This window comes from Dermacentor variabilis, chromosome 9 (genome assembly GCF_050947875.1).
Source record: "Dermacentor variabilis isolate Ectoservices chromosome 9, ASM5094787v1, whole genome shotgun sequence".
In the NCBI taxonomy this organism is placed as follows: Eukaryota; Metazoa; Arthropoda; class Arachnida; order Ixodida; family Ixodidae; genus Dermacentor; species Dermacentor variabilis.
This window is the reverse complement of record NC_134576.1, coordinates 65520027-65533100: the sequence shown is the minus strand read 5'-3', so window position 1 is coordinate 65533100 and position 13074 is coordinate 65520027. Positions and strand designations below refer to the sequence as shown.

The 13074-nt window shown below is 48.1% G+C and overlaps 1 protein-coding gene and 1 non-coding gene across 3 annotated transcripts in view; both read right to left on the bottom strand.

The window, feature by feature from the left end:
• The window catches only part of LOC142592764 (uncharacterized), a 59001-nt gene that overhangs the window by 2153 nt on the left and 43774 nt on the right, over positions 1-13074 (bottom strand). The window contains exons 4-5 of one of the 2 annotated variants that reach the window (XM_075704425.1): positions 7238-7619; positions 2244-2602 (exon numbers count right to left, since the gene is read on the bottom strand). In XM_075704425.1, coding sequence (XP_075560540.1) covers positions 2244-2602; positions 7238-7619 — 741 coding nt within the window. The remainder of the gene's footprint in view (positions 1-2243; positions 2603-7237; positions 7620-13074) is intronic. The other variant, XM_075704426.1, reaches the window with a different exon arrangement.
• TRNAE-CUC (transfer RNA glutamic acid (anticodon CUC)) lies at positions 2885-2956 on the bottom strand. The gene has a single exon. It is a non-coding gene; the product is annotated as a tRNA-Glu (tRNA).

Sequence of the window (13074 nt, the reverse complement as noted above, 5' to 3'; positions counted from 1 at the left end):
AAGCCGTGTTGCATTGGACAGAAAAAGTTGTTATCCTGGAGGTGCTTAATTAGATTAGTGTAAATGATGTGCTCTAGCGATTTGCATATGACACTTGTAAGGGAGGTAGGCCTATAGTTTACAGTTTTTGTTTTGTCGCCACTTTTATATAGAGGAACTACGTTGGCGCTTTTCCAGTCATCGGGCAAAGCGCCGACATCCATTGATTTTTGAAACAGTGCTACTAAGAAGGGAGCAACAGAAACTGCACAGTTCTTCAGGATGCAGTTCGGAATACGGTCAGGACCGGGTGCCGTGTTTACCTTGAGCTTCTCCAAAAGTAACACTATTCCATGTACTGAGAAATCTATGCTACTAGCATGGCTATAGTAACCTGCAATTCGTAAAGCGTGTTCTAGGGAACACTCTACCACGGGAATATTAAGAAACGGTTTACTAGTAGCCGAGATACGAGCGGACGAAATGTTGCGAGGTCATGGTGCAAGGAAGGAAGGACACCATCTCCGGCAGCGGAGGCCTCCTCCCACTGCCTCGACGAGCACCTGCTAACGACATTCGCCGCGCACTATCTCATAAATGAAGGACGTGATGTTTATGTTGCGATCGCGCTATCTTTGTCTCTCCTTGCTAAGCAGCCAAAATCCAAAGGCTGTTTAACGCGCACGCCTCTGACGCGGAGGTGCCGCGCGTGTGACGTCACTTCTGCTGAAGAATGTGGCGCAGGCTTTGAAATTTCAGCTGTTTTTGCGGTGTACATCAGCATACTACACTTTGCAGATACATGAATGGTCGCTGTTGGTATGAGCACCGCGCTTGTTTTCAGCGCCCAGATAAGGTGAACCCTCATTAGGTTTTGAGCTTCGGAATCAGACGATATCGGCGCGTGAATTGTGCGATAAAGTCGTGTCTGTAAAGCATCAAACGGTAGCACGGCGTAAAAACTGAAATTTCAAACAGAGACCCGCGTGCCCATTCTCCGGTAGGAGTCCCGCTTCGAGAAAGTCAATGTCACACACGCAAACGCCTCTACGTAATAAGCACCGCCTGCGACCGCTTGTGGCACGTGACCTCGCTAACTCGCCCAATGCAGAATGCGGAATACCGCCGCTGGGAGTGCGGTGTGTAGCAAAAAGAGAACGGCAAAAAATAAAGTGAAAGGCGGGGCCCGCGACGTAAGCCTGGTGCGGTCCCTCGGCTCTGGTCACCGATCAGTGGCTCTGGTGTGAGATAAAGCGAAAAAAAAAAAAAAAACGGCGCTCATGGACTCTAGTCAGGGCAGTAGTGTCTGCATTGGCAGTGAAGCTCTCCTCATTGTAGCATCGCAAAGCAAAACTTCAATTTCTTCTATCGTCTGTAATTAGTTATAATAAACCAATTTGAAACATTCTTGCGGAAAAGTGCTCCCTAGACGGAGGTCCCAGCGTCGACGCCATGCCAAGGAATGACGGCAATAATTTCCATTTGTTTGCCTATTAATAAATACCGTAAGACGACGCGTGTACAGCTTTACACGTCAAGGTCACAACCAAAGGAAAAAAAAACACTGATGAAAGTGATGAGACAAATCAAGAATGACACGTGCCCCTCGGTGCTTTTCTTGGCATAGCAAAATTTAGCGATATGGTCAAATTTGCCACATAATTGTCTGCTCCGATTGGTTGGGCGGGCGATTGCGCGCCTTGTGACTTGTTCTAAACGAAAGAGTGGCGGAATTCGACACTGCGCAGAATATAGCGGCCGGGCAGTTTCGGTTTAAAGTCAAACGGCTCCGAAATTTCACTTTAGCCAAGTTTGTTATAAATGAATTAATGTGTATACCACTAAAGCAATGTTGGAAAAGCCGCAGGGCTGCCAATCGCATAGTTTTCATGCTAGCAGCCTTGATGCAGACGACGCGTGCGCCTGGTGGTTGGTGCTATGACGTAAGTGGCGGCACGCCGCCTCCGAGAGTTTTCAGCGCTCCGCGGGCGTCCGCGCGCTCTCGCCAATCTCAGAGGTCATGTTGCGGTGCCTTATGCGTCACTTCGGGCCAATCGTAACGGCGGTCGTCTTTCTTTTTTTTTCTGTTTCGGTATCAAAGACGGCTATTTTTCTCTGCTTTTCGTGACGCTTTCGCTCGTACTTCGAACGTCAAGTTTTCCACGGAGGCTCCTCTATCGTCTACACTGTCTTCTACAGGGTCTTTACGCGGTACAGGATTTCGCGGCAGTAGACCATAAACGTGGACGCTTCGAGTCACTCACTTGCAAGAACGAAGACATTCTCGTCACCTTCGGCGATCGTGAGCTCGACCGACTCGCCGCAGCCTCCTTGCCCTGGGGCAGGCCCGACGGGGTCGGACTACCCCACACCCGCTTCTCCTCGGAAGGTCTTTCCGGTTCTAAGAGCTTCACGGCGGGTGGCGAGCGAGGCACGCCTTGGCCTGCCGACGTCTGATGATGATGATTGCCTCGCGGCGGCTTTTCGGCGGGAGGCATGCGCGGGGGCGGGGGAGGCGGCGTCACCGGTGGCAAGTCACTCGGGGGCGGAGGACTGGGAGCCGCTTCTGGGCCGCAGTCCTCGCTGCAAGCCTTCACCGACGATTGGGTTGTCTGCGGAAGGCCTGGAATCCGGCGCGAGTCAGATGGGGTACCCCTACACCGAGCCGGAACAAGCACATGCGGTGCGTGCAGGTCGGGAAAGGCTACGCACTCACTTGACGCAGCTATAGCAGGCTGATGCGCGTTGAAGCTTTATAGTGACAGGCACCGTCGATTCCAGGGGGAGGGGCCTCCTCCCAGGACTTGGTGGCTGAAACTATCGAGGGTGCAGCAAACCTAACCTAACCTGGCACTCCGTCGATGCGTATACTAAAGAAAAAAAATAAAAAGTAAAAAAAAATTATTTCCGACACCGGGAATCGAACCCGGGCCTCCTGGGTGAGAGCCAGGTATCCTAACCACTAGACCATGCCGGAGACAAGTTGTATCGTTTCGTAGACCCCTCAAATAGGATAAAAGCGCCTTAGAATATAACGCGGCGCATGCGCAGCGAGCTGTAGGGGTTGAGATCAAGTGCAAAAAAAAAAAAAAAAACGCCGTTTTCATGGTGCCTCCAGTGACCGACTACATCCTCACTGCAAATCGAAAAACTCCGATAAAAAATATTCCACGGAGTTTTCAGCGTTACCACTTCAATATTAGACACTCTTTCTATCCACTAAAAAAAAGAAGAAAAAAACCTGGGTACCATCAAAATTGCTTGTTTGTCCCTTTAAAGGAAACATGCGTGCGTGCGCCAGCGAGTAACCTGGCCCAGTCCTCCTTGCCATTTTTTATCGACGTCGACCCCTTCCATTTGTTTCGGTGCTTCCTTTTTACGAAACTCCTGACCTTCATGGATGAGCTCTTCTTCCATAAAGCGCGAGTGACACCCAAGCTTCAAATGAGTAACCGGGATAGTTGTCTTCTCGTGGTGCAATAAGAGTCACCTCTTTGAAGATAGCTATTACACACGAATGCTTGTGAGAGCGTCCCATTTTAACATTTTCTTTTTTAACGCGATAGCGTCAAGGGCCCCGTTTCGCAGAAAGTCCTGTGTCGGCGTCCATGTGAACGAAAATTCCCGTATATATTTATGTATATGTATATGCGACGCCTTGCTATGCGACATGCAGTATATACGGGTTATATTTCCACACCATTCTAGCACTAAAGCTGCTCGCACCTCGTTTTACATTTTGGACAAGGTTATTCCTCGGAATTTTGAGAATGACAGCCCACACGCACATGTCATGATACGAAACACCGACAGCGCATGCCTTTTATGTTGCATCTTCTCAGACTGAAACATTAAAAGTGCGAAACAATAACAGAAACCTGAAAATGGCTTTTTTTTTCTGGCGCGGCCATGCACTACCTCCGGGATCGGCGCACGCAAGAGGCCGCGTTTCTACCAGAAAGCTCGCCTCCGTGCATAGCGTTCGCGCCATCAGCGTTTAACGGCAAACATTACGGTTACATAAGCTGCAGTTGTCGGGAAACGTGAGAAGCAGTCGGGGATCTTTGAATGCTACCGCGTCCCGCTCTTGAAAGCGAAGCTTAAGCGTCCTGAAATTTTTTGTTTGTTGTTTAGAGTAACCTACCCGCTCCTATCTGTAATGATTGATATTAAACCAAAGGTTGGGTTCGACAAAACGTAATCTTCCGGAAATTAGCACCCGCAGACCGGCGTTGGCGTAGACGTGTGCTTTTTGACACTCTGCTAATTCCTTTTCAGACGACCTCTTTTTTAATTTCAAGTTCCTTTGTTTTCCTTTACGTGAAAACAAGGGACTCTCGCTCAGAGCTACTCTAGCAGCTCGACGAGCTCAGTGCCCTCTAGGCAACCATGCTGAACTAAAATAGGATGGCGAAGAAGAAGATGTACAAAAATAACAGTGATTACAGTAACTCACGAATGCGGTGTGAACCGTCTCCATGACGCCCTCGACAAGACGATTTCGGCTGTTCATGCGTGTGATGCGTGGCCGAGACGGGATAATTGTTGCTAATCAACTGTGGCAACTCATCGTTGTGCCGGTAGTATCTGCGAAGGAACTATTCCTTAAAGTACGGGGCGAATTGATCCGTAGTGCAGGCACATCACGCGTCTTTGGTTGAACATTTTTTACTTAAAAGAAAGTACATATATAGACAGGAACAAGCGCACGAGAACACTTATCAAGCCGACATCAGTGTGCAAACTCTCCGCGAGTGTATTTTCCAAATGAGCACGAAGTTATGGGGGGAATATGTTAACAGAGACCGAGAACGGCAGTAGCTGTTCGAAGGAGTTGTAGCATTACGGCACGGCAGCGTATCCAGGGGCGGAATCTTATAACAGGGAAGAAGTTTGGGCGTGTTGGTGGGATACATTCAGACTAGGATACATAGCGCAAAAATTTTGACACAGGGACAAGCAGAACACAGGACGAGCGCTAACTTTCAACAATTGATTTATTGCAGCTGGTGGGTACATATATACTCACTGGGACGCCACTGCAATAGAACACACTGAAGGGAAGGAGGAAAAAGACAGTCATGTGACCATTATGCCCAAAAATTCAAGCTCTTTCCTTGATAAACATATAGACGGCGTGAGGTGACGAGTGCGTTAGCACGCCGTCTATATTTTTACCAAGGAAAGAGCTTGAATTTTTGGGCATAATGGTCACATGACTGTCTTTTTCCTCCTTCCCTTCAGTGTGTTCTATTGCAATGGCGTCCCAGTGAGTATATATGTACCCACCAGCTGCAATAAATCAATTGTTGAAAGTTAGCGCTCGTCCTGTGTTCTGCTTGTCCCTGTGTCAAAATTTTTGCGCTATGTATCCTAGTCTGAGGAATCTTATAACGCTTCGGAAAATGAACCGTTCACTTGGCCGCTTGCGTCACTAGATGGGCCACTCACAAGCCGGAGGTGGAACAAGGCTAGGGCGCGACCAATAGACGAGAGGATACCGCCTCGGAATTGTACATCGTCATATGACGAGCTAGTGGAGTAACTGTGGAATGTTTCTGCTCGCTAATTAAATATAAAATATAAATTAAATATTATACGGCAAGTTCTAAAGTATAGATGTGTGGTGCCGGGCGTTTACGCAATTCTTGAAGTAATTGGTTAATGTCATTCTTTTTCATTCTCAGCAGCCATGTGGTATCGCAAGCATTAATGAGTTGGCAGAGCGCAGCGCTATGTCGTCTGCTACCAGGAGCTTGCACGGTGCACGCACCAGGAAAGCACTGCCAGCACTTATTGAGTAGCGAGCGCGACAAAACCGTGAACTGGTTCTCATGGCCACCTTTACGAGTCGACTATATCCATTTTCCTTCTTTTTTCGCCCTTCGTCATCGGCTCGGACATGACTCGATCGCCGCCGCGCTGTCTCTATCGCTGCGATCTGCCTCACGCCGCGTCGCGTGATAGAAGCAATGGAACTTGAAATCGAATATTACGACAAACGGGCCCTGCATTGCCCGCGCGAAGTAAAATCGAAAAGCGTGTTGCTGACGGTGCGCGCTTTGCTGTGAAATTGAGGACGGAAGTGTGCCCCTCCCGAACTAGAGCAAAAAGGCAGCCAATTAAGAGATCTGCACAAGATCTCCCCGTCCTGACTGTATAGTTTTATCAGCGTAACGAAGGTAGCGCTGATCCAGTCTAGGTTGAACCCTTCTTATTGCTGAATGGCGATCTGCGAGCTTATCGCGCTGGCGATAGCGCTGAGAATTTGATCTCACCATACAAATATCTCCTTAGCATTGGCTTTGAACCGGAGGTCGCTGGAAAGCTTACCCAGGCCTTCTACTGGCCAACACTGTAACTGCGAGAGCAGCTTCGTGAACAGGGTCAGCAGCAGAGATCTAGGCCATTCCTATGCATGCTTCACTTCCGACCGACCTCTGGGAGCTGCAGGCCGGTGGCGATGGACCGCAGCGCGCAATTCCTTCCTCTGCGTGGAATGACCACTGGTACGCTTGCACCCGAGTCTCCTACAATTCATAGCGTAGTCTGCAAAAAGGTCTATTTATAAAGCCGGTCGGGGCGGTGCAAATAATTATCCGTCGTTTCTTCGAACACGTATCGCACTTCTAGCCGTGGCCGACACCGAAAGAGCAACGCCAAGCAGACGACGAAGGCAAGAGATAGCCTCCGAAGCAACCAACGCACGCACGCGCGACGCCCGCGTGTCTCAGGGGTAGCACGACCGGCGCGCGCTGCCAAGGTCGCAAGCCAACAAGCCAAGCCACAGCAACGGAACCCAAAGCAAACTACCCCTTTCACCTGTTCCGCTCTTCGCCAATGACGGGTTCGCTTTGAAAACGATTGACAGATGTGTGACGTGATCATTTGCAGTGCCGCCCCGCTGTCTCTGACGGCCTCTGACGCAAGCAAAATTTTGACCAATCAGGTGAGGCCAAGTGAACGGTTTCCCTTCCGAAGTGTTGTAAGATTCGGCCCCAGGATGCCACCTCTACTGAGAGCTGTCAACGTCTCTACCTGATAGTGTAATGCGGTACGTGATGCAGGTAATGAAGTAACTGTTCCTTTGTCCTCGCACAATTGCACAACATTTTCAATCAATCAATCAATCAATCAATCAATCAATCAATCAATCAATCAATCAATCAATCAATCAATCAATCAATCAATCAATCAATGTTGTACGCCATGCGAGCTGCGAATATTGCATTGGCTGAGCCGCCGCCCGACAACGCACCTGCAGGAGACGACCCGAAGCCGACGCGCGTTGCAGTGACGTGCCTGTCTGTGTCCGAGTCGGTCCTGGACGGCTGGTAGATGCGCTTCAGGGCGCCGCGGACGATGGACGTCTCGAGGTGGCCCAGGGTGGCCCGCGGGGTCTCGCGGACGTGCACCGAGAGGTCCTCGCTGCGCGGTCGCTGGACGGCCACGTCCTCGACGCCGCTGCCTCGCGAGGCCAGCTGCTCCGACTGGGTCTTGTGGGTCGCCCGGATCGAGGGCAGCTCCACCGACGGAACGCTGCCTGCGTCGCGCCGCTGCCTGTACCGGGACCGCGTGGTGCCGAACACGTCGTCGTCTTCGCCTTCGCCCAGCCAGGAGGCTGCCGAGCTGTCCAGTACCTTGTGGGGAGAGAAGAAAGGACGCAGAGTTGATTTTTGTGTGGTTTCATCAATGAAGGGTATACGTTTGATTTTCGTTCTGCCGTCGAGCAAACTTTGAAAAGGTGGAATGGAGACAGGAAAATCACTGGTCTCGTTCCCATTTCACATCGTCCAACTCTTTATCTCCCTTCCAACTCTCGTCCAAATTTGAATAATTATGCGCTTCTGGCCGCAATTTTTCCTACACGCATGTCAGCCCAGGAGCGTAAATGTAAGTGCAAGTGGCGTCTGCATACCTCTAGCGGATTTTTAAATGAAATTAGAGGGATAGTTTGAAGTACGGGTGAGACGACTATAGATGTGTAGCATTCACTGATAGGACGCTGCCTCCTGTATTGCAACGGGCTGATCTCGTTGCCCCCGATGTGAGACTAAATTTACTCGCTTTGACATGTACGACATGCGGCTGATTTGTGTTGCGAAGCGGTGCACGTCGAATTGGACGTGCTTACTGCAGCCATTGTTTCGGGACGTCGGTGTATTTGCATGGAGCCAGCGTAACTTTTATTTTCCCGCAATAATTTTTGCACGTTGGAGCAATATGGTGCTGCGAATGCCGGTAAATTGCGCGATGACAGCCTGGAGCTATGACGATTTGAACTTTCCTATTTACTGTCATGCTGATTTTCATGTGACATGCTTGTAAAGAAACGGACCTCTTGTTACGTTTTTATTTCTCCCGCGTACCGATGCACTTGTCATTTGTGATCTCCTGGGGTTTTGGTTGGGTTTGGGGGTCTGGGAAGCAAACTGCGCCCGAAGTAAGTGCCCGACGTCTACACTCAAATAAATTTATGCCCTTTGAGTCGTATCTTGCCACACAAGGATAATCGTCATCTGTCTTGTCCGGACTTATTTTAACGCTGCGAGCTCGGTACTTCACGAACGGCATGTGCGTTATCAGCATGACAAAGTAGCGAGCGCAGCGTTTTCAAGGAAGGAAACGCAGCGAGACAGATGGCGATTATCGTTCTGTTGCAAATATACACCTCAAAGGGTGTGAATTTGTTTAAAAGTACACTCTTAAACAAATGTATACCTTTTGGGTCGTACCTTGCCATACAACGATAATCGTCACCTGTCTTGCTTGCGTTTCCTTTCTTGAAAACGCTGCGCTCATTACTTTCCTGTCGAAAATGCTCTGTCGTGCTGATAACGCGCAGGCCGTTCATGTCTTGGAAGTACCGAGCTCGCAGCGTTAAAGAGAAGAAATGTGGACGACATGACGCTTGTTGTTGTGTGGCAAGATACGACCCAAAGAGTGTAATTTGGTTTAACAGTGCACTATAAAAGACGTTTACACCCTTTGGGTCGTGTCTTGCCCCATAACAATAATCGTCACCTGTCTTGCTTGCGTTTCCTTTCTTGAAAACGGCGCGCTCTCTACTTTCCTGTGGAGAATGCTCTTTCGTGCTGATAACGCGCAGGCCGTTCGTGTCTTGGAAGTACCGAGCTCGCAGCGTTAAAGAAAGGAAATGTGGACAAGAGAGATGACGCTTATCGTTGTGTGTCAAGATACGACCCAAAGAGTGTAATTTGGTTTAAGAGTGCACTATAAAAGACGTTTACACCCTTTGGGTCGTATCTTGCCACATAACAATAATCGTCATCTGTCTTGCATGCGTTTCCTTTCTTGAAAACGCCGCGCCTGCTACTTTCCTGTCGAGAATGTTCTGTCATGCCGATAACGCGCATGCCGTTCGTTAATGGGAAGTATACCGGGCTCGCAGCGTTAAAGAAAGGAAATGCGGACAATACAGGTGACGTTTATTGTTGTGTGGCAAGATACGATCCAAAGGATGTAATTTTGTTTTAGAGTGTGCTCAAAAAAAAAATTTCACCCTTTGATGCTTATCTTGTCCCCACACAACCATCGTCATCTGTCTTGCATGCGTTTCCTTTCTCGAAAACGCTGCGCTCGCTACTTTCCTGTCGAGAATGTTCTGTCATGCTGAGAACGGGCATGCCGTCCGTGACTTGCAAGTACACTCTTAAGGAAAATCACACCCTTTTGCAGCACAACGATAATCGTTATCTGTCTTGTGCGCATTTCCTTTCCTTAACGCGGCGAGCCGGGTACTTCCCAGTAACGAACGGCATGTACGTTATCAGCATGACATAGCATTCCCGACAGGAAAGTAGCGGGCGCGGCGTTTTCAAGAAAGGAAACGCAAGCAAGGCAGATGACGATTATTGTTGTGTGGCAGATATACACCCCAAAGGGTGTAACTTTGCCTAAAGGTGCACCGTGCTCGCCGCGTTAAAGAAAGGAAATGCGGACATGACAGATGACAATTATTGTTGTGCGGCAGAAGGGTGTATATTTGCTTAAGAGTGTAGTGCAGTCATCTTGAAAAACATGAACCGATCGCATACATGTAGGTAACGCATACTAAAAAAATGCTGGACTAATCTCATTCAAGGCGCTCTTGAATTAAAAGAGAAATCCTTCAATACTTATCGTCGTCTCAAAAGTACGCGATTCGCACACATATTCAGAGTGGACGGGTTCTGTCCGAATTTTTTATACGCGTTTCATCGTACATTCCAGTGCAGCCGCTCGTGTTCGTCTATACATTCGAGAATGTACACATTGCTCACGTCGCGCGCGCAATCTGATTGGTCAAGATTATTTCGCTATAGAATCGGCGACGATATTAAAAAAAAGTTCCGATACATAGCGTGTTGCGCCGAGCGATAGCTTTTTGTGACAGTTGTTAGCTGGAGAAAAACAGTGACCGAAAAAAACGCCAAAACAATGTACGCGTGCCAGTATTCTTCGTCAGACTCATTCTGTAAGGGTCGCATGTGACACAGTATTGTTTACTAGCGAAACCGAGGGGGCTTGTTCTTTAGTGGCAACCGTAAGAAATCAGCGTACTATGAGAATAAGGAGAAATGAATGGTAACATAATTAAAGAGAATGAAATTTCGGAGTAGATTTTATATTCTACATAAACGAAACATTATGAAGATCGAACGCACACTTGAAACCCATTTCAAGCGATAATTTCGTTAAACGGGTAATCGAATGCTATAAGTATGCCCGCTTCATTCCTGCGTCCTTGGCGTAAAGGAAACTGGGTGCTATGAAATGTGACACACGTGGCTATCATCCGGAAGAGCTACAGTCAGCGTCGGCAACGAAAAAAAAAATAAAGTATACGTACGATTGTGACCTAACGCCTAGAGCATTGAGACGCTCTATTGGGAGACCGAGGTCCGATGTCACCATGAGAAACGTAAATCAATTGTTTAAAGTATGATCTGTATTCGACAACACAGCTGCACTTAGCCACGGTCCGGAGAGTCCGGAAGGGTTTGCGACGAAAGTTTTTTGTTTAAAAGAAAAGCGAGACGAAAGAGTGGGCAACCGTGGGCCCCGGTGGGGAGCCGAACCCGAAACCTCCGAATGACGTGTGCGATGCTCTACCACCTGACCTACAAATGGCGATGGCTGAACGCGCTCGTAAGTTGGTCTGGTGCGATTACGCCGCCATGAAACGTTTTTATGTTTTGCTCCTCCGTGTCCTTTCTGAATTCCTGGTGGCGCCAATTTTACGCTGTCCGAGCGCGGTGTTTCCGAGCTGCGTTGTATCGTGATTCAACGAGTTCAGTGAAAAGCTTTGACGTGAAGTGCGTAAGGAACGCCAGACATAGTGTCGGCTTCAGCGGTCTTCGTGCTAATGCTGTGACCGATCGCGCCGGCACCTGAGCAGCACCACGAGGTTACCCAGGTTACGCAAAGGCTATACCTACAGGCGACGAGTTTCCTCATAAGCAAGACTTCAGCTCACTTGTGTAAAGTAGGTGATTTTCTCGTACGTCCCGTATTATCGCTCCTCATGATGACAGGGTTAATGCGATTGCTTGATTGATAAGTTATGCATGCGGCTAGGTTTGCGCGCATGCATCTTTCCCGCGATTCTGAAAAAAAGAAAGGGCCGGAATAGAAAGTGTTTTAAATTGTTCGAAACGAATTTCTTTCTTCCGACTGTAACCTGCAAACGGCAAAACTAAGTGTATGAAGCGAAATAGACAGAGAATCTGAAAATGAGCGAAAAGCTTTCCCACCTGCCTGCCGTAAAAAAAAAGAAAAAAAAAACTAGAAAAAGAAAAGATAAAGACCCAGAAGGGCATATATTTATCACAGATACTTAAGGCAAGGATCAACTTTTGAAGTTTGAGCAAATTCTTATTTATATTCTACGGTTGTTACAGCAAGTCACGGTGTGTTGGCATGTTCTTCAATCACTGAAGTATTGATCCAATTGTGCACGAACAAATAGATCGCGCATTATGATTGTTATGCGCAATGTTATCGGGAGCGCAAAGGGCTGATGCGGATGTTTATTGTTTGTTTGTTGTTGTTGCTACAATCGGTGCAGTTCCTATGTGACGCTGTATAACAATTCTTTTATAGTTTTCAGCCAATAAAATTCGACTATTGTAAGAAATACGGGCATAAATAAAAGTTACTTTTGTTTCAACGCGATCTCAGTAGCACTGTAGACCATCACTCTGCACTTTATACTCCCGTAGATGCCTGATAAACAATGAAATAATCCGAAAGAACATGGTACGTGGCCGGGTGTGCGTAGCCGACACCACCTAGATAGTACAAGGCCTTTTCACTCCGACCTTTGACGTCATGCCAGTGGACCGACTAACATAGGATCTAATGGGGATGCTCCCGAGTAGGCAACAGTGATTTTGACGTCACTGCTTTCGCGACGCCAGCCTTGGCAATGAAGATTCTGAGCCAGTAGCTTGACGTAGGGAATAGGCCTTGTGCCATCTAGGTGGTGTTGGCGTAGCTGACGTGGAAGAAATAATAATAATAATAATATTTGGGGTTTTACGTGCCAAAACCACTTTCTGATTATGAGGCACGCCGTAGTGGAGGACTCCGGAAATTTTGACCACCTGGGGTTCTTTAACGTGCACCTAAATCTAAGCACACGGGTGTTTTCTCATTTCGCCCCCATCGAAATGCGGCCGCCGTGGCTGGGATTCGATCCCGCGACCTCGTGCTCAGCAGCCCAACACCATAGCCACTGAGCAACCACGGCGGGTTCACGTGGAAGAAATATTATTGAGGGTTAAAGCTATTGCCAAGGTCACGAACACGTAGAGTATTCATTATTTCTTGCAGCGACACCTAGCGCAACGGCTGTATGCATAAATTGCAGTGACTTGCCACTAAACATGAGTCCGCCGTCGATAAGGCTTTAGATAAAAAAAGTCGGTATTGATTAAAGCACCCATGGAGTGTACTTTGAAATTTCTAATGCCGAGTCCATGGCCCACTCTTGTCCAGTTATAGTATGTTTTTTTTTAAGAAAGCGCCCTAACTACAAGTGTACAAAAAGAAACACACACGAAAAAAGAACTGCTCGAATGACTAAAATGT